At 48.6% G+C, this 26748-nt stretch overlaps 1 protein-coding gene across 5 annotated transcripts in view; it reads right to left on the bottom strand.

Annotated features, from left to right (window-relative positions):
• ME3 (malic enzyme 3) overlaps positions 1–26748 on the bottom strand; it is a 322981-nt gene that overhangs the window by 3128 nt on the left and 293105 nt on the right. For all 5 annotated transcript variants that reach the window (XM_061204050.1, XM_061204051.1, XM_061204052.1 and 2 more), the window contains exons 8-13: positions 18458–18567; positions 5736–5833; positions 5343–5456; positions 3646–3751; positions 2915–3057; positions 2183–2356 (exon numbers count right to left, since the gene is read on the bottom strand). In XM_061204050.1, the coding sequence (XP_061060033.1) occupies positions 2183–2356; positions 2915–3057; positions 3646–3751; positions 5343–5456; positions 5736–5833; positions 18458–18567 (745 nt within the window). The remainder of the gene's footprint in view (positions 1–2182; positions 2357–2914; positions 3058–3645; positions 3752–5342; positions 5457–5735; positions 5834–18457; positions 18568–26748) is intronic.

Raw genomic sequence — 26748 nt, 5'->3', positions numbered from 1 at the left:
TTGTGGAGGTATAGAAGGTGAATTGACTAGAGGGAAGCAGAATTTCCATGGCTAGATCTGCAGCTAGAAAGGCTCTCCTGCAGAGTGACGAGTTATGGTATGTGTGGTCACTTCTGAGACGCTGGGCACTGCTAATGCTCTGCTGTGTCTCTGAGTCAAATGGCCTGGGGCCATCCTGGCGCATCCCTCACAAGCCGGGTGACCTTGGGCAAATAACTTAAACTCTCTGTGCCTCAGTTTCCTTGTCTGTAACATAGGGATGATCACTATATTTTACAGGGTTGTCAAGGTGAAATGAGATAGTGCATGTACATCTCCTAAAACTTATATTACTTTTTCCATAGGAAAATCAGTTTCAACTTAAATTATCTTAATTTAAAAACACCCTTTTCAGGGACTTCCCTGGTGGTCCAGTGGTAAAGAATCCGCCTTCCAATGCAGGGGACGCAGGTTCGATTCCTGGTCAGGGAACTAAGATCCCACATGCCCCGGGACAACTAAGCCCGCGTGCCACAACTACCGAGCTTGCGTGCCTCGACTAGAGCCCGCGTGCCACCAACTACAGAGCCCACGCGCCACAATTAGAGAGAGAAAACCTGCACGCCACAACTAGAGAGAAGCCCGTGCACCACAATGCAGAGCCCGCGCACCACAGCTAAGACCCGACGCAGCCAAAAATAAATAAAAAAACAAAAAACAGCCAAACCAAACCAAACCAAACACCCTGTTCAGAAATATAACCTGTCAGGCCTTTGAAGACCAGACTGTCAGCTCCTGGAGGGGAGGGGCCTTATGCTGCTCAGAGCAAGTGACTGAGAAGTAGCTTGAGGAGAGGTTCCTGTTTAATTCATGGACACGGTTCATGAAAAGATGGAGCTGAAATGTCCCATAGCAGAGGCTGTGGGTCGTGCAGATGTTTCTGGGGGCTGCACAGGAAGGCTTTAGCAACCTTGTTTCTGCACAACAGGGGAATTTGCTTTCAGGTCAACTCCAAGCAGGAAGTGACTCTTCCCATCCAATGGGGGTTTCAGACAGCTCCGCCCATGGCCACAGGACAACACCACCACCAATCAAACACAGAATACTCAAGCAAGAGGGACAGAGAACTACAGCATGAAGCCAGAGCTGGTGTGCACAAGGCTTGGGGGAGGCTGACAAAACTTCAGCAGACATAGGAAGAAGGAAGTAGGTGCATGAGGCAGTTAGTTCCTTGTGGGACTCACAGAAGCAGGGCTGGGTACGGCTGCGTGGAAGCCCTTCTTGCGGCTTTACTGGTTTGGGGCTCTCACCAGTGCCGTGGTGAGGGGGAAATGCAGACACATGTCAGAAATCACAGTAGAGCCTTTGGAGCCCATTGGGGATAAATATGTTTAATATTTGTTTATAGTTTTGATTAGCTTAACTTCTCAACGGAAACATTTCTACACCTGGGTTCCTCAGAGTGAAGATAAATGTGAAGTGCCTGGCACTTGGTAAGCGCTTGTTAAATGGCAGCCACTGTAACTGTTGTTATTAACAACCATTATTATGAATGTGGGCTGTCATCCTTAACAAATTCTTTCCTTGTTTTCAATTCATCATGCCCAGTAAAGAACCCTTGTGGGAGCTTTCCTGATAAGATACCTGGAGCAGGTGCACACCCACATCCCCCTATCTGTGCTCAAGACATGGGTACTCAGAGCAGGCAAACCTGATGTGCAACCCATTCCCTTCCTTACAGAAATCTGCCCTAGTGGGGCTTATTTTGCTACCAGTTACCCAGTAACGTGGCCAAGACCCATGGCTGGAAGAATCTATTGCTTGTCATGGTCGGTGAGCCCACGGTTTCAGGTGGTTTTGATGGCATCTCCATTCTTGGCATGCATACGGGTTCTGCTGGGAGGCAGGGTGCAGTACAAGGTATGTTCCCTCACTGCCAGCGCCTCCTGCCAACACCCCTCCCACTGACTATTCCTTCCCCGACCACCCCTGCCTTAAAAAGCCTGTGTGTGTTTTCAGAGAAGTTCAAGCCTCCAGGCGATCTTGAGAGAAGCTTGACATTCAAGCACTCTGGGGAACCACTGAAGGATTGGGGCAGGTAGGTAGAAGAAACAAGAGAAGGAATCTTTGGGGACCCGGTGTAGGAGCTGGTGGCGCTCACAGGCCCTCTGGGGTGTATTCGGGGCAGCGGGGACGGCAATACCTCTGCTGTCAGGAGGAAGAGCCCGTCTGGGATGTGTCGGATCCCGCCTGCGATGACTCCCAGCGCCACTCCAGGGAACACGTAGGCGTTGTTTCCCTGCCCGGGAATGAAGGTCCTGCCATCTTCCAGAGTCACGCCTTTAAAGGGACTTCCACTGGCAAAGATCCCTCGGCCCTGGGGGCAGGAAGAAAACCAGAGACGGAGCTTGGAGCTAGGTTTCAGGGGTCGTGGTGGCCCAGCCTTATCTCCCGCGAGTTGACCCCCTCCTCGTCTTCTGCTAAATGCTCAGCATGGTGCTGAGGACGTTGCAGGTGCTGAAAGCACACCTGTTCATCCGACCAGAAAGCTCAGCCCCCACTGAGTTACCTGGCAGCCACAAAACCACGGAACGGGGAGGGTGTAGCTTTTAACCTGTCACCTCCCCGGAGGGGCAGGCCAGGTATGCAAACGGCCTAGAGTCCACAAGCGCCTCGAGTTCTGGTCAGAGCTCTATGTTAGGGGAACCCTGAGCAGTAAAGCCTACTGGTAAGAGCCTGGGCTTTGGAGCTGGACCTGGGTTTGAGGGCCAGCTCTACTCCTTTTTAGCTCTGTGACCTTGGGCAAGTTACTTCATCTTTCTGAAACTCAGTTTGCTTATCAGCAATGTGGGGATTTTTTTCACCCTCGTAGGGTTGCTCACGGTTACTGTTACTATGTCCTCTCAGCCCGGGGAACGAAGGACTCCCCGCTGACCTCGGTGACCCGGTAGCACTTCTCAGCCGTGCACTCGGCCTTGCTGGTGGGGTTGCTCAGGGCAAAGATGATGGGGCGCTCGTGGAAGGAGGCCATGTCCCTCAGAATCTGCTCCGTGAAGGCTCCTGCGATGGCGGCAACACCTACGGGGAAAAGGGGGAGGTAGTGGGGTGCCTACTCTTTATATACACCCCATTCCTCTCCTGGTGGTGGTGGTGGTGGAATTAGGTACAACACGGAAAACTCAGGAGTCTTGAGGATGGCATCCGCCATAGGGATGAGGGAGGACAGGAGAAAAGGGTCTCCCTGCTTGAGTTGGCTGAGACCCCCTGTTAATTCCACTGGTCCACTTCAGGCCCCAGCCCAGTTAAGATGCACCTGTGAAGCATGCCTGGCCACTGTCCTTTAGAGTGGACTGCTCCCGCAGGACAGGGAGTGATGCCAGGGTCCCCTCCTTGGGGGAGGAGTGCTCATGTCATCCTGGTTAGAGAGTCCAGCCTGTGCTTTTCCACTTTACTGTATAATTCTGCATCACACAGCCCAGCTTGGTGCCTTAGTTCTACGGTTCTTATACAGTAATAACTCAATAAAAGTTTGTAGCATTGAATTGGAAATGAGGGGAAAGAGCTGTGTTTCCAAGGGTTGCTTATGCCTCCTCGCTGAGCCTCAGTCTTCACCTGCAAGTCAAGAGGATTAGCTGGGCTGGGCACTGGGTCGCCCCCTCCTCCTACCTATGATGGCCGTGGGCTTCACCAGCCTCACCACCTCCTCCAGGGAGTTCACTTCAGGATGGTCCTGGGCAAACATCTCCTTCTCATGGTTCAGGTGACTCCTCCCCTGCAGGGAAAGGAAGAACATGATACAGCTGTGGTGGTGAGAACCGCTGGGCAGTGCCTGGATGCATTTGTGTACTCTAAGAGCACTCCCTGCAGAGCCCTGTGCTTTGGTCTGAGCTGTCAGAACCTTGGGCCCTGTCCTTTTGATCAAAATCTACGATGCAACCTAAGAATTTTAAATGTGTGTGTGTGTGTGTATTTCTTTCTTTAATCCAAACCACATATGGAGAACCCATAAGGCCTTTCTTTGAGCTGCTGGGGTCATGGCTTCCTGGGCCAGGACAGAAAGGCTCTGAGGAAATGCCTGAGTCTGGACCAAGACTCTTGGCCCCAAGACATATAGCACAGAGGCCCAGTTGAGGGATGGGGGTCTGAGTCACCCAGGGTCAGGGCGCTAATTTGAATGTATTTGACAAGAGCCATTAACCTCCCGATAAATAATAATAAGCTGAGATCCAGGACAGGCTTGTAATGGCTGGCTGCTCCCAATGGGGTCCAGATTCCTTCCATTTCTTCAAATAGGAGTCAGTGGGTGACAGGCTGGTCAACGTTTCTGATGACTCCTTTGGGTCAGCTGGCCTCATGAGAACCAGAGTGAAAACACCAGCTGTGAGAGATCTTTGAGGAGCGGTGAGCTCAATGGGGTGAGCAAAGGTGATGTTGAAATGTGGGAAAGAGGCAAGTGTGGCAGCCTCCACCTGTGCCTGGACCATGCTCTGGAATGATCTGGGGCAGAAGGGGGAATCTCCAGGTCCCAGTTCTTTCCGGTGGGAATCTGCCCTTATAGGGAACAATAGGAAGGTCTGTTGCTTCTGAGGGGGGGGGTCTCCATTATTCTTGGTTGAGAGCCTCGCGTTCCTATCTCTGTCTTTTTTTAGTCTCTCACTGTCACAGTCTATGTTAGTGGAATCTCAGGATTAAAACATGGAGCTCTGAGTGAAGTCCTGAGGGAGGAGGTCATCCAACTGTGCCCCTCACCACACTGCAGTCAGAAGCTGGACTGTCTCTCTCATTCATCCCTTCATTCATACCTCAAACATCAATTATGTACTTATCACATGCAGGACCTTGACATCAAGACTATACAGCCTCACGGGGAGAGAGGCAAGTAAAGGGGCAACAGCCCTATCATGGGATAAGTGTAATAGATGAAGGGCGGAAGGCTACATGAACATAAACACAGGGAACTAATTGAGACCCAGATGCTCAGGGAAGCTGCTTGAAGGAGGTAACAGAAGACAGGGAGGAAAGAGATGGGGCTGAGGGCTGTGAGTGGGCGTGCGGGAAAAGAGGAGGGCATTCCAGGCAGAGGAACAAAATATGCAAAGATGTAGAAGAGAGAGAGCATGTTACTTTTGGACAGCTATGATTCAATATGGCTAGAGGTGAGTACAAGGCAGGACGTGATTCAAAGCTTTTGGACAAGAGCAATTAAGGCTACTTTGGGATGAATCTTTTGCTTTGGGGGTTAGGACACTGCCCTCTTTCTGCTCTCTCTTCTGTCTGAGCAGTTTACCCCTTGAGATCTCTTCCAGTCCAGCTCCAATAGCTGTAGATATCAGGTAACCTCCAGGTCTCCAGACCGACAGTACCTTGACAATGAGCCCCTTGGAGTCCACCATCCAGATCTTCCTTGTGGCCTCCGCCTTGGGTACGCCTTCTTTCTCTAGGGCCATGACAAGGAGGTGGGCGATGCCCATGGCTGCCTGCGAGGTGGGTGTTTAGACAAAAGGCAAAAGCTGCTCAGGATTTTATCAGATGCTTCACCAAGATCCTCGCTTCTTCCCCCACTACTCCCAGGAGGCCCAGTTAAGTCCCTGCCTTGAGACACCCAAATGTTGGGGCCCAGGCGGCTGCAGTGATCACAACGCATCTGTGCTGTTTCCTCTCCTCAGAAGCCCAGAGCACCGCTCCTCCTTGCTGCTCCTCCACCCATTCTTATTCTCCTACTGGAACAACAGCAGAGAGCCCCCGATGGCACTTACTTCACCAGCACCTTGGAAAACAAACACGTGATTGGAGAGCTTGTTCTTGGTGATTCGCAGAGCGGCCAGGATCCCTGCCACGGCGACGGAGGCTGTGCCTGCAACAGAGTGGACTGAGATAAGCCCCTGGCCACCGGCTCCCACCCCCAAGACCCTTGGCAGAGTTCCCCACACCTAGAACCTGTGATGGAACAGGCAACTTTCCCTCGCCCTTACAGAGGTCAGCCCTGTAGGCATGCAGGTTGTCGAGCAACCCTCTTTTGCATGATACTCTTTTCCATGCACTCTTTTGCAGATAACTGTTAGTTTGAGAAATAGCTCCTGGATTGTTACCCTGGGAGAGAGGATCAGAGGGTCAGGTGTTGCTACCACCATCATTCATAAATGAAACAACAAGGACAAATACAAGGGAAGCCAAAAAGAAGTGTGAGCCTCATAGAATGATTTGTTTAAGGGGTAAATGGATAAAAACATATTAAAAATGAGGCCACAAACTAACCATGAAACATTACATGACCATGTGACCTGAGCTGCTTGTCTTATCCAGCAAGTCATAAGGTTGGGTGTGCCCAGTAGCATAACCAGCATCAAATGGCTTGAATACATCTGAAGGTACAGGTAAGCTGCACGAGCAGGTGGCTCAGACTAGTTTGACAACTATTCTTCCTCTCCCTCAATCCACACCTAAGGCCTCAATAGGAATTCCTATGACCAGCTGACCAAGGAGGAAAAAGCAGACTTGGTTTACAGATTATTCTTAACAATACGCTGGCATCAACTAGAAGCGTATGGTTGCAGTTTCACAGCCCCAATAAAAGGTCACCCTAAAGGGAAATAGTGAAGTGAATCTTCCCAATGGACATGACCTCCCATTGTAAATTTTGTTGTCCACTTTGGTCCAAGAGATGGCTAGACCTACATTGATTCGTGGGCAGTTGCTAATGGTTTAGCTAGATGGTCAGGGACTTAGAACAAAATAGTAAGACTGGTGATGAGGAAGTCTAGGGAAGGGTTTGCGAATGGACTTCTCTGAATAGGTACAGGGTGTGAAGATATTTGTGCCCCATGTGAAAGCTCACCAAAGGGCAGAATGAGACTAGTTTCTCAGTAATCAGGTGGACAAAATGGCATGGCTTGTGCATGTCAGTCAGCACCTTTCCCACGCCATCTAGGGTTTGCTCAGTTTCCATATAGAGTAGCCATGGTGGCAAGGATGGAGGCTACGCATGGACTTCCTCTCACGGAGGCTGCCTGCTACTGCTACTGCTGAATGACTGACCTGTCAATGGCAGAGACCAATGTGGAGCTCCTGCTATGGCACCATTCTCTGGGAGGACTATCCACCCGGCAGGAGTTTGATTACACTGGACTCCTTCCATTAGCGACAGGGAAGAGATGTGTCCTCACTGGAATAAACATAGTTTCTGGATATGGCTTGACTTTCCCTGTCTATAATGTTCTGCCAGTGCCATCATCTGTGCATGTTTGGAATGCCTAGTATATTCCAGGCAACAAGGCTTCTAATCAAGGAATTCATTTCATAGTAATAGAAGTGCAGCAATAGGCGCACACCCACGGAACTCAGTGGTCTTAACATGTACTCTACCACCCAGAAGCAGATGACCTAATAGATCAGTAGGATGGGCTCCTGAAGACTTAAGACTTAGTTGAGGAGATGGTGAAGTTCTATCTTATAGGATGCAATATGTGATTTGACTTAGCAAACAATACCTTGTGCTCTTTCTCCACAGCCAGAATACTTGGGTCTGGAAATCAAAGTGTTGAAGTGAGAATGGCTCCTCTCACCATTTCACCTAATGAATCACTTGCAGGGTTTTTGCTTCCTGTCTCTTCAATTCTGTGCTCTCTGGATTGGAGGTCTTGGTTCCCAAGAGACAAATGCTTCCATTAGGATTCCCAACATGGTTCTATTGACTTGGAAGTTGAGACTGCCACCTGGCCATTTGCCACAAAACCAGTGGGCAAAGAAGAGGGTTACTTTACTGGCTGTGGTTATTCATCCTGAGAACCAAGGGGAAACTAGGGACAGGGAAGACTGTATCTGAGCCTAGGGGATCCTCTTGGGGTGTGTCTTAGTACTCCTGTGCTCAAGAGTAAATATTAATAAACACTGTTGCAACTAAAGAGAGGCAGGGCTGCTGAGGATGCAGATCCTTCAGGAATGAAGGTTTGGGTCACCCTACTAAGGAACCCTGGCAAGCTGAGGTCTTGTCTGAGGACAAGAAAACATGGAATGGGAGACCGAGGAAGAAATTCATAAACATCAACTATGGCTTCATGACTGGTTACAGAAATGAGGAATGTAGCAGCCATGCAAATTTTCTTCCTTGATTATCATGTGATTACGGATGATGGTTCGTATTAGCTAATTTATTCTCCCTTCTCCTTCCTCTTATTACTTTATAGAAGTTTTGTTGGAGGTTAATTCTACAATTTAGCCTTTAGATAATAGAGTTTTCAAATGTGACTGTGACTGAGATTTAAGAGTAGTTAGTCCTGCCCAGAGATGGGTGGTGTGACTATCTTCCAGAGATAAATATGTCAAAAAAATGCACAGTGTAAAAAAAAAAAAAATGCACAGTGTGACAGTTGTGAGTTAAGTTTTATTTGGGGCACAATGAGAACTATAGCCCAGGAGCCAGCCCCTCAGATAGCTCTGAGGAACTGCTCTGAAGAGGGGTGTGGGTGTCAGTGTATATGTGATTTTGGTGAAGGGGGTACATGCAATCAAGCACACATTTTGGCAGAAGGTTGCTGCTGGTTACAAGAAGGTTGTTGTTCGTCACGAGGAGTGGATGTCTCCGTTAATGATTTTAGTGTTTTCCTAGATATGAGAAGATGCAAGAAACTGGGCTCATAAAATCTTCTGAAAATATCTATGTATCTGAAGGCCTGTTCTGCCAGTTTTTCCCAGAGCACAGAGTGCCTCATGCCTGATCTCTGCCTTGAACTCCTTTCAGGGTGTGTTGAAGGTCGGTGACTGCAGTGGCTAGCGACTTCATTCTTGTAGAACCAGATGATGAGCGACATTCTTTAGTTGGCAAATAACTGTAGAGACTTTGCCTCTCCCCATTTCAGGGAGAAGGTGAGAATGTCTTTATTTGCTGGAAAGATAGTTGCATTTTATTAGGCATTTTGTTAGAGTTTGTTGTTGTTGTCTGGAAGTACCAATGTGCAGGGCGGTATGTATGGATGCTGAACAGCCAAAAGGGTGGACTGTGCCGATTACTGGGTAATCGTTTCTCCTTTGTCTGCAAACCACTTTTCAGCTTTACCAATTGGCTCTATGGTGGGCTCTGCCAATAGGGGGCGCCGGAGGGCGACTGAAAGACTAGATGGGCAGGGAAAGAACAGTTTTTCCAGCATCATTCCTGCTTTGTAAGATTGCTGGGTAAAATGTAGGACATTCAGTTAAATTTGAATTTTAGATAAACAAGAAATAATTTTCTAGTGTGTGTTCCATTCAATATTAGCATAAATATTCTAAAAACTGTTATTTGTTTGAAATTCAAATTTAGCTGATCATCTGCATTTTGTTTTTGCTAAATCTGGCAACTCCACAGCCTTGGTTTTTCAATCTTACAGCAGCAGTTTGTTCCACAAGCAGCAGTTGAATCCAGTTTGCTGTTTGTCCGTCACTTACAGAACTAGCCTCGCAGCATGCGCCCCTCAGAGGCATGAACGCTACCCAGCTGTCACCTCGTCTTCCCTGTGTTCCCCCAGCCTCAGGGGTGGTAGCAGATCCTTAGTGTTTCTTTCTGGCTTTTCAGTTCTTTAATGCAGAATTCACAATTCTTTATGTCGAGTTTTCTCTGTTAAAACGACTGGTGTGGACCCTGACAGAGTCACAATAAAGTAATCGCAACTGGCAACGCTAAGCCTCTATGATGGTCAAAGAAAAGGAAATTAAAGTGTGACTGTTTATGGTCATTAAAATTGTGCAAATCAAAGAAACTGATGTTATCTATGGCTGGTGAGGGAGCAATGAAAAGGGCAAAGTTCAGCACACATTCCATTTTAAAGAGCTACAACCCTTTTTGGAAAACTATTTCCCAATATAGACCAAAGGCATAAAATGTTTTTGCCCTTTGACCTCATGCTTCTATTTCTGGGAATCTATGTATGAAAAAATCCAAAAGGTATGTGGTAGGATATTTATGACAGTGTTATTTATAACGTAGAATGACTGGAAATAACAAACACCTAACAAAAGAATAATGGTTAAGTAAATGAGCTAGTGTAGGCACTCAGTAGGATATTGAAGCTATTAAAAATATTCATTATGAAGATGGTGTAGCAACACAGAAAATGCTATGAAGTTAGTAACTAACATCACATATTGTTCTAAGTGCTTTATATGTCTTAATGTAAAGACATTTATTTAATCCTATCATCATCCCCATTTTACAGATTGGGAAAATGAGGTACGGAGCAGTTTGCTGAGTTGTCCAAGATCACACAACAGAGTGAGGCTTTGAACTCAGGGAATCGGGCTCTAGGGCATGTGCTCTTAACCCCTAAATCATGCTTCACTGAGTTAGTTGGAAGGAAGAGAACATTCAACAGTCTACATACTATGATTCTAATTGTAACAAAATATACACACAGAATCTGGAAGGAGCTACAAAATACTAATGGTTGCAGGGTGGGAGCAGGAGTGAACTTTCCGTTTTCTGTTTCCAGTTTTCCATTGGACAGAGAGCACGTTTTCCGCTCACCTGATTCTATTGTATTTCACGACAGCCTTCTGCCTCCTGAAAAGAGCTGTACAAAGCATACGACACCAGGTGGCGCCAAAGATATTTCATCAGAGAACCTCCCAAAGACACTGCATTCTTGATGGGTCTTTTCCTTCTTGGATGTCAAGTATCTTTTGTGGTTAGAACCTACAGGCTGAATAACAGCTTACCTGCAGAAATTCAGTGCTGGATGGAGAGCGTGACATCCAACAACTGTACAGATGAGGAAACTGAGGCCAGAGAGAGGCAGTGGCTTCCGCCTGTTAGTCACCAAGTTAGAAGTAAAGCAGGTAAACCTGGGTTGCTGCTTCCACCCCTTCCTGGTCTATGCAGCTCAGACAGCCTTTCCTGACTCTGGAGTTGAAGGCAGCAGGAGTGGCCTTATGGGATTTCCCTGGGGGAGACCTGAGGGGCGGGTGGTAGTGGAGGTGGAGGGAAGTGAACTTAGGTGGTGGATGTTATTGTTTAGTGGTGACTCTGGAAGCGGTGGAAAACACAAAGCATTGGGAAATCTGATAGAAAAGAGTTGAAAATTTCAAAAGGATACAATAACAACTGCCACTTATTGATTGCTCTCCCCGTGACCTTGGCTCCGTGCTATGTATGCGCTTGCCTGCATTTATTTGCTCATTTAATCTTTATAGCAACTCTAGGAAATAGGTACTACTGAGCTTCCATTTTTTTCCCCTTTCAGAAGTGGAAAGTAAAGTTCAAAGAAAGTAGAAACAACCAGGAGAGAAGTGAATCCTGTCACCACCAACTCTACAAAACCTCTGCCTCCGGTCCATATACTTTGCTGTTTCTCCTGTTACGTGGATGAATGGTCCCTGCTCTTAGCTCAAGCCACCTCCAGCTGTGTGCTGGATCCCACCATGTTTACCTACTCAAGAAATTTGTTTTGTAATTCTCTCCCTTTTTATTCTGCATCCTCAACTGCTCCCTCTCTAGTGGATCACTGCCATCAGCCTACAAGTATGTCATCAAGTTCCCATCCTTAAAAAGCCTCCTCTTGGGGGCTTCCCTGGTGGCGCAGTGGTTAGGAGTCTGCCTGCCAATGCAGGGGTCACGGGTTCGAGCCCTGGTCTGGGAAGATCCCACATGCCGCGGAGCAACTAGGCCCGTGAGCCACAATTACTGAGCCTGCACGTCTGGAGCCTGTGCTCCGCAACAAGAGAGGCCGCGATAATGAGAGGCCCGCGCACCGCGATGAAGAGTGGCCCCCACTTGCCGCAACTAGAGAAAGCCCTCGCACAGAAACGAAGACCCAACACAGCCAAAAATAAATAAATAAATAAATAAATAAATAAATAAAAGGTTAAAAAAAAAAAAAAAGCCTCCTCTTGACCCTATCTCATTCCCACCCTATTTCTTCCCTTTATAGCCAAATTCTTCTAAAGAGCTGAATATACTCATTGCCTCTATTTCCTTTCTTCTTGGTCTCCCTGATACCCAGTCCCATCAAGCGACTGCCCCACCTCTTGTCAACCTCCCCAGCACCTCCATCTTGCCAAGTTCAGTGGTCAGTCCTCAGCCCTTCTCTTCCTTGACCTTTCATCAGCATTTGATACTGGTGTTCATTCCTGCCTTTGGGAAGCTCTGCATGTGGCTTCTGGAACCCCATGCTCACTGGCTACCTTGCTGGCTACTTCTCATTCTCCTTTCTGGGATCTTTCTCTGAGGCCATCCTCTGAAGTGGCAAGTTGCCCTATTCACAGTCCAGAACTCAAGAGGGAATACAGCAGTTCTTAAATCCCATATTATAAAGTTTGGCAAAGAAAGTTATCTCCATCATTAACTTTCATTTTGAGGAGGAGGGTCTTGGGTAATGTATTAGGGATTTAAAAATAGAGAGGAAGGAAGCTGCAGAGCTTTCTGGAGGTAACCACCTGGAGAAGCCCGGAGGTCTAGGGATGTGTTAGAACACGTGCCTGTAAATGCTGAGGGCAGCTGAAAGCATGACTGTTTGTTCCTCATTCATGACGAAAGAAAAACAAATTTTCCTTTTCAGAGGGAGCTTTCCATAATTGCATTTCCTGCAAACTGAGTACTGGAGGTTGTAGGTTCAGGAAATAGCACAAAAGGACTGAAAATGTAGTTTCTATTCTGCTTTTAATAGTCACATTTGACAAAGTTAAAGAAGTTTCCATTCTAAACCACACATTATCAGAGAAAAGGGAAAGAACTAGCTGTTTCTCAGGTGAGACAAGGCTGCTGTCTTAGGCAGCGAGAAGGACAGGGAGTTAGGCTTGGCAGGGTCCGGCCAAGGTGGCTTTGGAGGCCTGGGGCCATGGGGGATTGGGCATCCTCTCGGATTAGGTTGGCCCACTTTCATGATCTGCAGAATTACCTTCCCACGGCAGCCAGCGGCTGCCTTTCATTTGTTCATGAGCGTCTGCTGAGAGCCTGTTCTGGGGCTCCACTGGGTATATGGGTATATGAAGCCTTAGATTTATGAAGAACAATACAACAGTCTTAAGCACAGGGGTTAGCAGCATAACTGTTCAGAAAATTCAAGTTCCCCTTATTGGAAACCAAGCAAAGGCCTTGTAGATGACTTCAACCCTGTTTCTGTGTCATGAAGGGAATTTTCTGGAGCCCTTGGACTCTCAAGAAGGCAGTTCCCGGCCCATGAAGGAGGCAGGGTTAGACTATTCTGCCACCGGAGGGAATAATTACCATCTTCTTGGCTTCTTTGGGGATTTAACTGATGCAACAGGCTAAGGGGGAGGTCTCAGAGCAGCCAGGATTAGACGTACGAAGAGACCCACGAGAATCTCAGGGCTGGGAAAGCCCTGTCCGGGAAGAACAGCCTCAGAGCACAGGACTTAGTGAAAAGGAAGGTTTTGGGGACTGGGGAGAGATGAGGTTGAAGCGGCCGGGGGAGGTTTCACTGTGGGAGAGAGACGGGGAAGGCCAGGAACTGCTGCTCGGTGTGTGTGGTAGGGGAAGGAGCAGTAGAGTGCTGACAGCTGGAAATAACCCCTGGTGTCTTGTAAACAGGACAAACCAGCTGGACAGACTCCAGAGCTGGGCCATTCCTCCCCATCTGCCCCTTTCCTACCGTGGCATCTGAGCCCCGGAGTATTTTGAAATATTCTGCAAAGCGGGTGACCGCTGCCCAGTGTCACTCCCAGGCCCTGGGGAAGGGTGGGATCGTCCTGGGGCCTGAGGAACAGGGTTGGCCCTGGGTGCGGTATCCTGGGGGAGGTGAGGTTTGAGTCGTTAAGGACAAAGAGAAATTAGCCGAGAGCAGAAGAGAGTTCTAGGCAGAGGGACCAGCACATTCAGAATCAGAATCGGCAGAAAACTCACAGAACTGACTAATGCAATGGGCTGGAAGAATAGGCTGGATGTGGAAAGAGGAAAAGAGGTGAGGTGGGCCCCTACCTCCCTTCTCAGGCTTTCCCAGGCCTGCGCTCACACCGGTCCCTTTCCTCGCCTCCACCAAAGCCTCTCTGTTTTGGGTCTCAACACTTCCTCCCTCCCTCTGGGACTTGTGTTGGGAGCCTCCTGTGCACCAGAGGTATCAGTACCCAGTACCAGAGCTGAGTACGGTTACGTGCCTGTTCCTGCGCTACATCACTGCAGCCCTTACAACTACCTGGTGCCGTAAGCAGGGGTGACGATGAAAACGCTTAACGATGAGCTAGCATAGTCCGCATCCAGCCAGGATCAATGCTGGCCTTAGAAAGGCGTCCTGATCTTTCTGGCAGTACTGGCTGAGGATCCCTCATGGCTGTGAATACCATCATGTCCATTTTACAGATCAGGAAAAGAAGACTGGGAGGATTTAAGCCGCTTGGCCAAAGCCCCAAAGCAGAAAAGTGGGGATTCAGACCTAGGCTTGTCTCAGTCCAACATCCGACTGTTAAGCACTCTGGCTCACAGATGAAAACTTGAAAGTATGAGGGGTGACCATGGCCTGACATACCACACAGGCACCCTGACTGGCCGTCTGCTCTCGGGAATGTGGCCAGACTTGAGGGCAGTGCAGGTCCGGGGAGGCCTGGTGGGGTGGGAGGACGCCCTGGAGCTGACAGGCCAGCTGGGCTTTGCTGTCTCCAGCCACACTGTGGGCAGCTAGCCGTGGAGGCTGGGGGCCTGTGCTCACCAGGCCAGCAGTATCCTGGACCTGGCTTCCTGGGAAGGACACAGCTGGCCAGTCCTCCAGCAGGACCATTCCTAGCGCTGTTCCCCTTCCAGGTCTCTCTCTCCTCCGCTAAGAGCCGGGATGCTTCTGTGATCCCAGCTGAAACAACAAAAGTCACCTGAGCCTCTGCCTTTTCCAAAACTCCTGAAGAGGCTTCCAGCGATGAGTCAGTGCACGGGCAGCCCTGCTCACCGAGAACCAGCCTGGGGAGGCTGAGGCTTTGCACCGGTCTGAGCTGGGAGTAGGGCCGGGGCCGGGGCAGGGGGCGCGCGGAGGAGACCATGGCAGCCCTGGGGAGCTCTTTACCCTGCCAGTGCTGGGGCCAAACCTACCCTGTGGTCGGCCACGTGGGGTTGGTGATTCCCAGGAGTGTGGCGCAGCAGGACTGGCTGGGGTTCAAATCTTGTGCCCGAGCTCCTGCTCAGCACCAGGCATGGCCCGGCCCTCACAGAGCTCAGTCTGGTGGGGACCCTGAGGCCTTTAGTCATATCTTTCCTTATTCCACCGAGGACGTGAGGCTGCGCTGGTGTTCATTTCATGCGGGCAGCCTGGTCCCATCCCCTGCCATTCTGGGGTGTTCCAGAAGATTCTGACCACGAGTCCTGCTGGGGTGGACCGGGCCTGTCCCCAGCAACCACATGCGGCTTGGTTTTGGTTTCTGTTTTACCACTGTGATTCCTCCCACCCTCTCCCTTCTCCCAGCTCTCTCCAATTCTGTGCATGCAGGCGTTCCTTTCTATTTTTGAGCATGGCTATGTAGTTTCATGTTTCTTTTTCCTCTTCTCTTTACCTTGTGTTTGGAGGTAAGGGGGTCAATTCTAGCATGAGCTTAATCTTCCACGTTGCCCCATTCATCCCGGAATTCCTCACCAGCCTGCTAATTGCCCACCCAGCACTGAGAGTACACATCATAGGCTTCTGGTTCTGGACCCATCACTAACCAGCTGGCAACTGTGGGCCAGCCCTTCCCCCTCCTCAGGCCTCATGGTGGGGGGGGGGTCTGTGAACTGTGGGAGCTAGAGGAGAGGGTGGGAGGGGTGAGGAGAGCGGTGACACCCACACTTACGTGGGGTCTGGAATTTAATCCTCACCAAGGAGACTCACGGCACCACCTCACCCATGAGGGAGCATGGGCAGCCCGACGTCCTGGACAGACAGTGAATTCCGAGTTAGAAATAACTAGGTTCTAGCCCCAGCTTCATGCCTGTTAGGCTGTGGGACGTGGAGCAAAACTTAAGCCTTGAACTTCAGTTGCCTCATCGGTGACATGAACAGCAATGTCCGTCCTCCCCACAGGCGGAGGGGGTGAGGCAAGGAAGCTGTGAAATAGTGTGGATGGAAAACACTTTTCTAGCCTAAAGCTCTGTGTTCATGCCAACTGGATTACTTGGCACAGTTTGGGTTCCCTGGGAAGCAGATTCAGAGAGATGTGAAGTGTTCAGGATGTTATCAAGAAGTGCCCTGGGGATCAGCACACCTGTGCTAGGGAGGGAGTGGAAGCAGGATGGGGTTGAGGATGGGGAAGCGGGAGAAGCTGAGCTGCGATGCGGTCCCCAGGGCCTCAGCCAACCCCGTGGGGAGCTCTGGAGTTAAATGTCCCCTCAGAATTGTCCTGCACTGGGCCAAAATGGTTGAGCTTCTAGATTCCCTGATCACCTGGTGATGCCGTCCTGGCAGGGCAGGACCGTGGGCGAGACGGCTCTCTGCAGCTGCGGCTCTGCTTGATGCTCCAGCCAGCCCTGCCGCCAGCTGGGGCAACAAGTCCTTTCTTGAAGGAAGATCTGGGCGGTGCTGTTAATCACATGGCCACGCCTAATGGTCAGGTTGTCCCGATCAAAGACTCGATATTATAGGGCTCCTGCCATTCTAGTACGATTTGCCAGCTCTCCTCATGCATTTTAGTTTAATGACTTTAGTCTCTCATTTCTGAGAAAAGAATGGGAAATTCCTCCTCTGTTTGCCGTGGGACCCAGAAAACCATTCCATCTGGCTTTGCCTGGGAGTGAAATAGACTCTACTGGAACTGGGTATCAGCAGGACATAAAAACTAACGAATTGATTTAATTTGAGAAGTTTTGTGTGTGTATACATGAGGGTGTACACACGTGAAGATGTATATATGTCTGCGTGTGAGCACATGTGCGGTGCGTTTCTGGGTGAGTATATGTATGACGACCTGGACAAGAGAGAGGCTTCGGGGGCAGGTGTCCAGTGTAGACACACCCACATGAACAGGTGGGTGCTTATGAGAATCTCAATTTGTGCAGGTGGACCTTGTTCATTCATTCTTCGAACATTAATGAAGCATCTACAGTGTGCCAGGCACTTGTGCTGGGGCTGGGAAGCGAGAAGAGAAAAGATGTGGTTCCTGCCTCTGGGAGCTTATTGTCTCCTGGGGAGACAGACAACTCAATGCAGGCATGTGGGGTACAGTGTGGTAAGAAAGTTGACAGAGGGGGGCACAGGAGGCTGCGGAGGCACCCGGTGTGCATCCAAATCAGGCTGTCCCTTCCCTGGGACAGGAGACCCTGGAGCTGAGCCTTGAAGGGTGAGTAGGAGTTACTGAGCCAAAGATGATGGGGAAGAGTGTCCCAAGCTGAGAAGCAGAGCTTTCACGTGCAGAGGGAACTGACCCAGAGGGAGGTCATAGGAGTACAAATAAGACAGGCTTGGTACTATCTGGTAGGATTAACCTGTGAAGTGCTTAGAACCGTGCCTGATGAATAACAAGTATTCAGCTCTAAACCTTAGCTATTGTTAACCTGGGCTTGAATCCTCCTAGGTCTATCTTACTCACTTGATGAAAACTGTGACCTCTTTGGGCCTCATCTGCAAAATGTTGGCCCATCTTTAACTCCCAGGGACCAATACCTGTCGCCTACCAACCTGTTCTTTTTACATGACATGGTTCCTTGATTTGAAAAGATCTTGCTTGCCAAACTTCATTTGTTAAATAATAACCTACATGTCATCAAGGTTTCCCTTGGGCTTTATAAAATACTAGGAATAACTGGCAATGCTCCTTACTGAGAACTCCTGGATCAGGTGAGATAATCGCTGAGGAACCAGCCCTCCTACTCCAGTGTCACATGCTGGCATCTCCACAGCAAGAAGCAAGTGCCTTCAGGTATTTCTGGTCCACAGAACAGGGAGCCAAGTTGACCCTGAACTAGAAGATGCTTCCCATTGACTTTTGGAATGTTCTGGGGCCTCGGTTATCATTGTGAGAAGCACTCATTCCAGCCAAGTTAAGAGAAGGCCTTATCCTGATTCCCTGACAGTGATATGCCTTGTGTTTGGAAAATCCAAGAGCGAGTTATTGTGGCTGGCGAAGGCCACTTTTATGGTGATTGATGCTTTGGTCTGATGAGCCCTATGTGCTGGTACTTTCCATATATTAGCTCTTTAAATTTTCACAATAATCTTCCAAGGTAGTTACTATCATTCCCAATGAATAGATGATGAAACTGTGGCTCAGAGATGTGATCTGCCCATGTTCAACCAGCTAGTAAATCACAGCATTGTTTAAAATTTCTATCATATATCTAATCACCAAATTCTTACTTTCCTCTGAAGCAGTAATCATCTCCATTTTATAGGTGAAGAAACTGAGACTTAGCAAAGTTATGGGACATGTCCAAGGTCACAGAGCTGAGAATTAGCAAAGTGAATCTGGATTTACTGCTCTTTCTTCAACAGCTGCTGGCAGCAAACCGGCTATGAGGTGGCCCCTCCCAACCTGGGCACCCAGGTGAGCCTTTGTGAGAAGGCATTAGTCCTCAGGGGCTTTGTCAGGAGGGGTGGAAACTTACCTTGGATGTCATCGTTGAACATGCAGTACTTGTTGCGGTATTTGTTGAGAAGGCGGAAGGCATTGGCATTGGCAAAGTCTTCAAACTGGATGAGGCAATTTATTCCAAACCTGTGGAGAGGGAGAGGAAAGAGCACGTGATTGCCTCCCAGAGCTGATGCCTGGCAGGCCCCAGCCTGCACTGGGGAGCAGGGAGGTGCAGGCCAGGGGTGGGTGTGGGTGTGGTACGGCTCATTCACTGGGGTTTATGCCACCTGGCTGGCTCCTGGACTCCTGGCTCTGCCTGCCCCATTATGATTTAGTTATTTATTTTTAATTGAAGTAGAGTTGATTTACAATGTTGTGTTAATTTCTGCTGTACAGCAGAGTGACTCAGTGACACATACATACATTCTTTTTTTTCCTGCAGATTTATTACTCATTTGACAATACTTCCCATGTAATTTTAAAAAAATATATATATATATATTTATTTACTTATTTACTTTTAGCTGCGTTGGGTCTTCATTGCTGTGCGTGGGCTTTCTCTAGTGGTGGCGAGCAGGGGCTACTCTTCGTTGCGGTGCACGGGCTTCTCATTGCGGTGGCTTCTTTTGTTGCAGAGCACGGGCTCTAGGCGTGCCGGCTTCAGTAGTTGTGGCACGCGGGCTCAGTAGTTGTGGCTCACGGGCTCTAGAGCGCAGGCTCAGTAGTTGTGGTGCACGGGCTTAGTTGCTCTGGGGCATGTGGGATCTTCCAGGACCAGGGCTCGAACCCGTGTCCCCTGCGTTGGCAGGTGGATTCTTAACCTCTGCGCCACCAGGGAAGTCCCATACATTCTTTTGTATATTCTTTTCCATTAAGGTTTATCCTAGGAGATTGGATATAGTTCCCTGTGCTATACAGTAGGACTCTGTTGTTTATCCATTCTAAATGTAATAGTTTGCATCTACTAACCCCAAACTGCCAGTCCATCCCTCTCCCAACCCTCTCCCTTGGCAACCACAAGTCTGTTCTCTATGTCTGTGAGTCTGTTTCTGTTTCATACATAGGTTCATTTGTGCCATATTTTAGCTTCCACATAAAAGTGGAATAGTATGGTATTTGTCTTTCTCTTTCTGACTTATTTCACTTAGTATGATAATCTCTAGTTGCATCCACATTGCTGCAAATTGCCTGCCCCATTATGGACGAGGATGGGGCAGAGAGTAGGGGTACGGAGCCTGGTGGTCAGACAAGGCCACATCATTGTCTCTAATGTGGGCTGGTGACTCCCATGGGCTCTGGATGGCAGACCCCAGGGGTGCTGGAAGGGCTGAGATGGGGCCCTGCTTCTCTGTGGCCTGTGGCCGTCTGAAATCCCAGCAGAAAGTTCACTCCAAACGCAAGTGCATGCAGAGAGCCCGGCTCCTCTGCCACTCAGGCTTGGGGAGCCTCTGCAGCCTCCAAATATCTCCCTTGGTGGATCCTGAAGTCTCGAGTCCCTCCACCAGAGACTCTTCTGGGTTCAGGCATTATTCCCTGATAAGATACAGGGAAGGCTGGGAAAGGCCACTGCATGAAGCCACTGTCATCCACTAACACCTTGGTGAGGGCGTTCTCCATGTGCAGGTAGAGCAGGATCAGTTGCTAGGCTGTTTCAAAATGCAGATCACCAGGCCCATCCCCCAAAGGGTCACTCAGTGAGTTTAGGGGTGGGGCTCAGGAATCTGTATTTTTTCCTCCATCTTTACTGAGGTATAACTGACAAATAAAAATTGTATGTATTTAAGGAACACAACAGGATGTTTTTGTTTTTGGTTTTTTTTTTTTTAATTTATTTATTTATTTTTGGCTGTGTTGGGTCTTCGTTTCTGTGCGAGGGCTTTCTCTAGTTGCGGCAAGCGGGGGCCACTCTTCATCGCGGTGCGTGGGCCTCTCACTATCGCGGCCTCTCTTGTTGCGGAGCACAGGCTCCAGACGCGCAGGCTCAGTAGTTGTGGCACACGGGCCTAGTTGCTCCGTGGCATGTGGGATCTTCCCAGACCAGGGCTCGAACCCATGTCCCCTGCATTGGCAGGCAGATTCTCAACCACTGCGCCACCAGGGAAGCCCCCAACAGGATGTTTTGATACACGTATACATTTGAAATGATTACCACAATATCAAGCTAATTAACAAACACATCACCTCACATTGTTACCATTTTTTTTTATTTTGAGTGGTGAGGACATTTAAGATCTACTGTCTTAGCAAACTTCAAGTACCTGATACAGTATTAATTATTAACTTTGGTCACCATGCTGTACAATGCATTTTCAGTGAGCACCTCAGATCATTCTCATCCTGTCTGGAGAACTCAGAAACACTGCCTTGGTGGGTAAAGACAAGGCCCATTAAGCGGCTTGAGTTGTTCTATTTAAAATCTACAGTAGAATTGCCTTCTAGATTTCAAAGTCAGGAAAAAGTTTGTGTTTCCTAAAAAATGACTGGATTGGTAACCCGTGTTTCCTGTTAACACTGGGCGTCAGGAAGCTGAGAGCTGTCTTCTGCCCTTTAACGGTAGGTTCCCTCAGCTGAGGCTCTCTGCACGTACCCTCCCCTGACTCGATTCTGGCTCTTTGATCCTGCTTTTGTGGATTGTACTGTGTCTCTTATTGGAGTCTTTCTGGAAGCAAGTGTGATGTGAATTATTAAAAATTACTTAATCCATGGGCAGAAAAAGGATTTCATCTCATGGACCAATTTGTGACCAACAGTATCTGCGGTCACGTTCATTGAGAAAAAAATGCCCTGATTGGTCAGCATGGAGTGTCTGGGCATGTGGTAGGGAGAAGTGCCTGCCATTCCCAACTGTGTGAACTGGAGGCCTGGGACCAGCTTGGGACCAGCTGTGGAAAGAAAGATGTACGACCTTGTTGGAAAAAGTGGCTGGGGCGCACGTGTGCTGGGCTTCCTGTGCTGTCGGGGCATCTGTCTGATGAGGCTGGTGGCTGTGAGGGGGTGAGTAGCCCTGAAGTGGCCCAGAACACATTTTTTCCAACCTCTGAATTTTGTGCATGGCATATCCTTTTTTTCTTTTCAGAAAATTTACGCATTTTTTGGATGCATTGCAACTGCTCTGCATTTGACTATATTATGTAGAAAATACTGAAAATACAAACTACTTTGTAAAACCAAAGACAAACATTGAATCCAAAGATAAACTATGTTTTACACAATGGACACTTTTCCCGTAGTTAGTATTAAATTTTAAATATCTATTCCTTTTGTTAAAATGATTACTTTACATACTCCCTGAGTACATCTGCATTGCAAACATAGCTCAGTAATTCTCAGAAACTGTTTATAGAGGTTTGTTGTAAAAGCAAGTGCACCACCAGAAAAGGGAGGAAGCAAAAAAAGTACAGTAGAAATGCCAGTGGGCAGGCAAATATTTGCTCCTACCATGGTCCTTCCAGTTGGAGCCGTTGGTGGGGGGATTTGGAGACAGGTTCATGTCACAGGGGCCGAAATGGAGAGGCAGCAACTTGCCTCAGTCCAGTGTTGAGCTCTGGGCTTGGGTCAGGAGGCTCGTGGGCCTGACTTGGCTCTGCCACTGCAACTGAATGTCACTTCACTTCTCTATTCTGCCTCACTTTTCCATCTGTCAATGGGCACAATATTTGCCTGGCCAACTTTGCGGCTGTGGTGAGGATTAAAAGCTGGGGGTGATTTTTAAATTGTAAAGTGCTAAACACGTGTCATCCTGGCTACAATTCTTATTCCCAGTCACAAAGCAAGTGCTGGTGGGGGTAGGTGTAGGGAGCTTGCAGTGTCTCCTGACCCACCATCCAGCCCTCTTCTACTTGTACAATGAATAGAAATGGTTAAAAAAAAAAAACCCTTCAGTGCACAATTATAATGCTATGTTCACCAAACCAACATTTACTGTGAATTTTTGTTCAGGGTGTGAATTTCAAGTATTTGGATGGGGAGGGAGGAACAGAATGTCTTTGGTTGTTGGTGACATTTTGATACACAGAATCCTCACAAGACTCCCAGTGTCGCTCCCGCACTGGCCTGGAGCTAAAATGCTGAAAAGGTCAGACGGCAAAACAATGTGATGCACATTGTTTCTCCTTTCTCTCACTGTCTCTGTCTCTTACACACACACACACACACACACACACACACACACACATACACACACACTTGACCTTTAAGCAACACCACTCAGGTTAAAAAATAAGGCAAGGATTATAAATAAATACCTTTGTTCAGTGCACTATTATTCTTTCATGGCAAATTCAGCTTCACATAAGAGAACCTTCCCAGGGAGCAATTTGATGAGATACAGAGTAAAATCTCATTCATTCAAGTCACTTTAATCCTAACTTGGAATTGGATAAAAGACTATGTGAATCTCCCGTCCAATAACCTAGACTCAGAGTTTATTGACCTCCTTGTATTTAATGACCTCCAGGACACCTACCCACCTTGGATGCCCTCCCCATGGCTACTCCCTGGACCTATCGTCACCAGGAGCCACTCCTACTAAAAATTCACACTGTGCATTTCAGTCTCTGACCACAGCCTCTCCTTCCGCCTCCCTTACTTCCACTATACCTCTTCTTCATCTCCAGTGAGACCTTTGGGCCCTTTACCGTTTTTTCCTGGTCCCTTGGCTCCTGACTTACGGCTTTTCACGAAACCACACCACTAACTATCCAGTCTGAACCAAGGGTAGTTACTTCAATTGCTCCATTTGCATCATCCATCCATCCATCCATTCCCTCTGCCCATCCATCTGCTGGTCCATCCATCCATCCAAAAGCAGCTACTGAGCACCTATGATAAGCCAATACTGTAGTTGTTCAGTAAATGCTTTAGGAAGAGCTGGGTACATGAAGGAGTTGGTGGAAATTTAGTGTGAGTTTTCCTGCCAACTTGTTAAACTAATTAAAAGCCAATTAAGAACAAAAAAAATTTCAAAATGAAAATTTTAAAAGCTTAGGTTACAAAAAACCTTTTCTCAATTCATCCATGTATATCCAAATACAGGATGTTGGACTTTCATCATAACACCAATTTAAATGTTAATTATAACTGCCTTACACATTCATGAAAATACTTCTACTAATGATAACAGTAACAAAAACAGCTAATGGTTATCGATGGTGCTGGGCATCAGGCTGAGTTCTTTGCATGAATTATCTCAACTAATCTTCCCATGACCTTATGAAGTAGGTAGGTGCCATTTCAGAGAAGGAATCCTGAGCTCCAGGACGTTCAGTTATTTGCCCCCGGGGTTATTTATTCTCCTGCAGTTGGAAAGTGGTGGAGCTGGAATCTGAATCCAGCTCTATCTGATGCCAGAACTTAGTTTTAACAACAATATTATTTTGTAAAACATAAAGTGAAGTCGATGTTAAAGTTAGGTTTCTTTCTCCAACGAGAAAGACAGTGCCATGTGGTGAAGAAAACGCTGAACTGGGGGACAGGAAAATCGTATTCTCCTTGTGTCTCTGATATAAGCTCTGAGTCTTGCGTGAGTCCCCTTTCTCTCTGGGTCTTAGTTCCTGATCTGAGAGCCTTAGGGGAGAAGCAGGAGCTCCTTAACGTAGGGTTGGAACAGATACACTAGGAGCTTCACTGAGATGTAAGTCCAAAGTAGGGAGGTCTGACCATTCTTGGTAAGAGCAACAGGTGACAGGAACATCAGTATTTTCGAGCCCTTTTTGAGCTGACCCAGAGCAGACGGGCTGAGCGAGCAGGGCCGAGGCGGCCACTGTCCAGGTCGTACAGCTGGAGCAGCAGCCCCTCCAGAGGGGCCCCGCTCAGGCCCCCTACTCAGGGCTCTGGGCAGTTTCCTGATTTTAGTGCCGGCAGTTCATCGCTGACCCTCCATCCTGCCAGAAGCTGCCCCTCACCCGGGCGGCTCCTGCTTGTCTGTCCCCTTCTGCACTTTTCAACTCTTCACCCTGAACTCCTGGCAGGGGCTGGGGAATATCTGCTGCTTCTCAGGGGAGAATTCCTGCAATGGAGAAAGAGGCACCTTCCCAGGCTGCACCCGGAGCTGCCCAGACTCCTCCACCCTGGGGACTCCGCTGGGAAATGGCCTTGGCGCTGCCACAGGAGGCATTCTAAGGCTGGGCCTCACTTAAAGACACAAGGCCGATGGGTGGATGTTAAAAGTTTTTTTCCTCCAGCCCTCAGGCAAGAGGAAGCCTGAAAATGGCGACTTGTGCCTGGGAGCCCTAGGGAGTTGCGTGTGACAATGTGACGAGACTAAGCCAGGACCCACGGAGCCGGGTACCTGCCACCTGGGATGCAGCCTCCCCAGAGTAAAGAGATTCTGAGAGGGTTGCTCTGCCCTTCCCCCCAGCAAGCTGACCAAAGGCTGCGTGAGAGATGTGGTGAGACCAGAACATTCCATGGGCTGCAGACCTGGTTTCTTTGTTCTGAAGGTCAGGACCTGCCATTCTTTCAAACACTTGGGTCTGACCTCTTTCAGGCCTGAACAAACACAGGGCACCTGGGAAGAGCAGGTGAATTTGCTCAGCCTGCCTCCAAACAGAACGACTAAAACCTACCACTCATATTTCCATGGCAGCCCACTCCATGCCCCCAACAAAACACCCACACACAAGACTCCCCAGCAGAGTGCATGGTGAGGACATCAGTTACACCCAGTGGAAAGCTAGTTCTTTTGTTTATTTTGTCCTTCCAGGAATTAGAGCTGACAGAATCCTGAAAGCTCTAGGTCTTTGTTTTTATTTTACACATTCCATTAAACTCTAGTCCCTTGAGATGCTCTCAGGAAGAGGTTCCATGGCTCAAACCATTTGGGAAACTCTGAATGTTCATATAACATATACAATGTACATGAAAGATTCTGAAAAGTCCTGCATTAAGAAACCTGTTTAACTCAGCATTTTCTAAACTTATTTGACTAGAGACCTCACCCTCCTATGTCCCACCCTCTCCGTTTATATGATAGAGCACAGTTTGACAGACACAGCTCTCTGCAGAAAGAACTTTGCAGGGGCTGGGTGGACTCAGGGCAAGGCCATCTCTCCCTGGGATTCCTGCAATTGTTACTTCTGGCCAGGATCCTATAATAACGGATCTCACCTCCTCCAGCTTTATTTCTCTTCCCCCAATCCATCCACAGTATCTTTCTAAACACAAATCTGTGCAAGTTCTTTTCTTAAAATCCTTACAGGGCTCCCACTGCCTTTGGGGTTGTGTTCAGACTCCTTAGATGGCATTCACTTTGGCCCCACCTTAATGCTCACCCCCTTCTCATGTCTTCCGTTGCCCTGGGCATATCTTGCTGCTTCCCAACCACTGTGGGCCCTTGCACTGCTCCATGTCTTTGCTCAGGTGCCTAGAGGGCCTCCTTTTACCCTGGGTAACTCCTACTTAAACGGTAAGGCCCTGCTGAAATGTCATGTCTTCTAGGAAGGCTTCCCTGACCCATCGATTTCCTTACCCAGGGTAACAGTAATTCTTCTCTTCTCTGGCCTGCCTTGCTACTCTGGGCATATCTCTGTTAGGATACATCACATTGCATCACAATTATTTATTGACATTTCTGTTTTAATTATTAAAGAAATGTATGGGGCAGGGTATCCCCTTTGTGCCAGGAACTCTCCTAGGTATGATATAAATGTTCAATTCAGCAAACATTTCTAAGTGTCCACTGTGAACAAGGGACTGTCTTCCCTGCTAGATTACAAAGGCAAGTTCAAGAATTTCAAGTCTGATGGGAACACAGGAAAATAAAAAAAGCAGTTGCAACATACTGTGACAAGGGTAAGGTATGTCCTAGGCATGTGGGAGGCCTCCAAGGGGGCAATCGGCTCTTCTGGGAGAGGCACTGAGGGCTCCACAGAGCAGGAGACCGAGGCTCGGCCTGAGGGAGAGCAGAGGTTCAGGGGCAGACTGTGCAGGCGGGGGCGGGGAGGGAGAAGGGCGCCTCAGGCAGAGGGAACGGCACATGCGTCTGGAATGAGAATGGGGGGCCTTCCTGGAGCTGCAGGAAAATAACCAGAGCTGGGAGAGGGGTGAAGAAGGGGAGATGTGGGGAGAGATGAGGCTAGGCAGATTCCAGGGGCCACCCCTTTACATGCCTGTGTAAAAGAGCCTACACAGGGCTTCCCTGGTGGCGCAGTGGTTGAGAATCTGCCTGCCAATGCAGGGGACACGGGTTCGAGCCCTGGTCTGGGAAGATCCCACATGCCGCGGAGCAACTAGGCCCGTGAGCCACAACTGCTGAGCCTGCGTGTCTGGAGCCTGTGCTCCACAACAAGAGAGGCGGCGATAGTGAGAGGCCCACGCACCGCGATG

The sequence above is a fragment of the Eubalaena glacialis genome, chromosome 10, assembly GCF_028564815.1.
Source record: "Eubalaena glacialis isolate mEubGla1 chromosome 10, mEubGla1.1.hap2.+ XY, whole genome shotgun sequence".
NCBI lineage: Eukaryota > Metazoa > Chordata > Mammalia > Artiodactyla > Balaenidae > Eubalaena > Eubalaena glacialis.
This window is presented reverse-complemented; position numbering and strand designations above follow the sequence as displayed.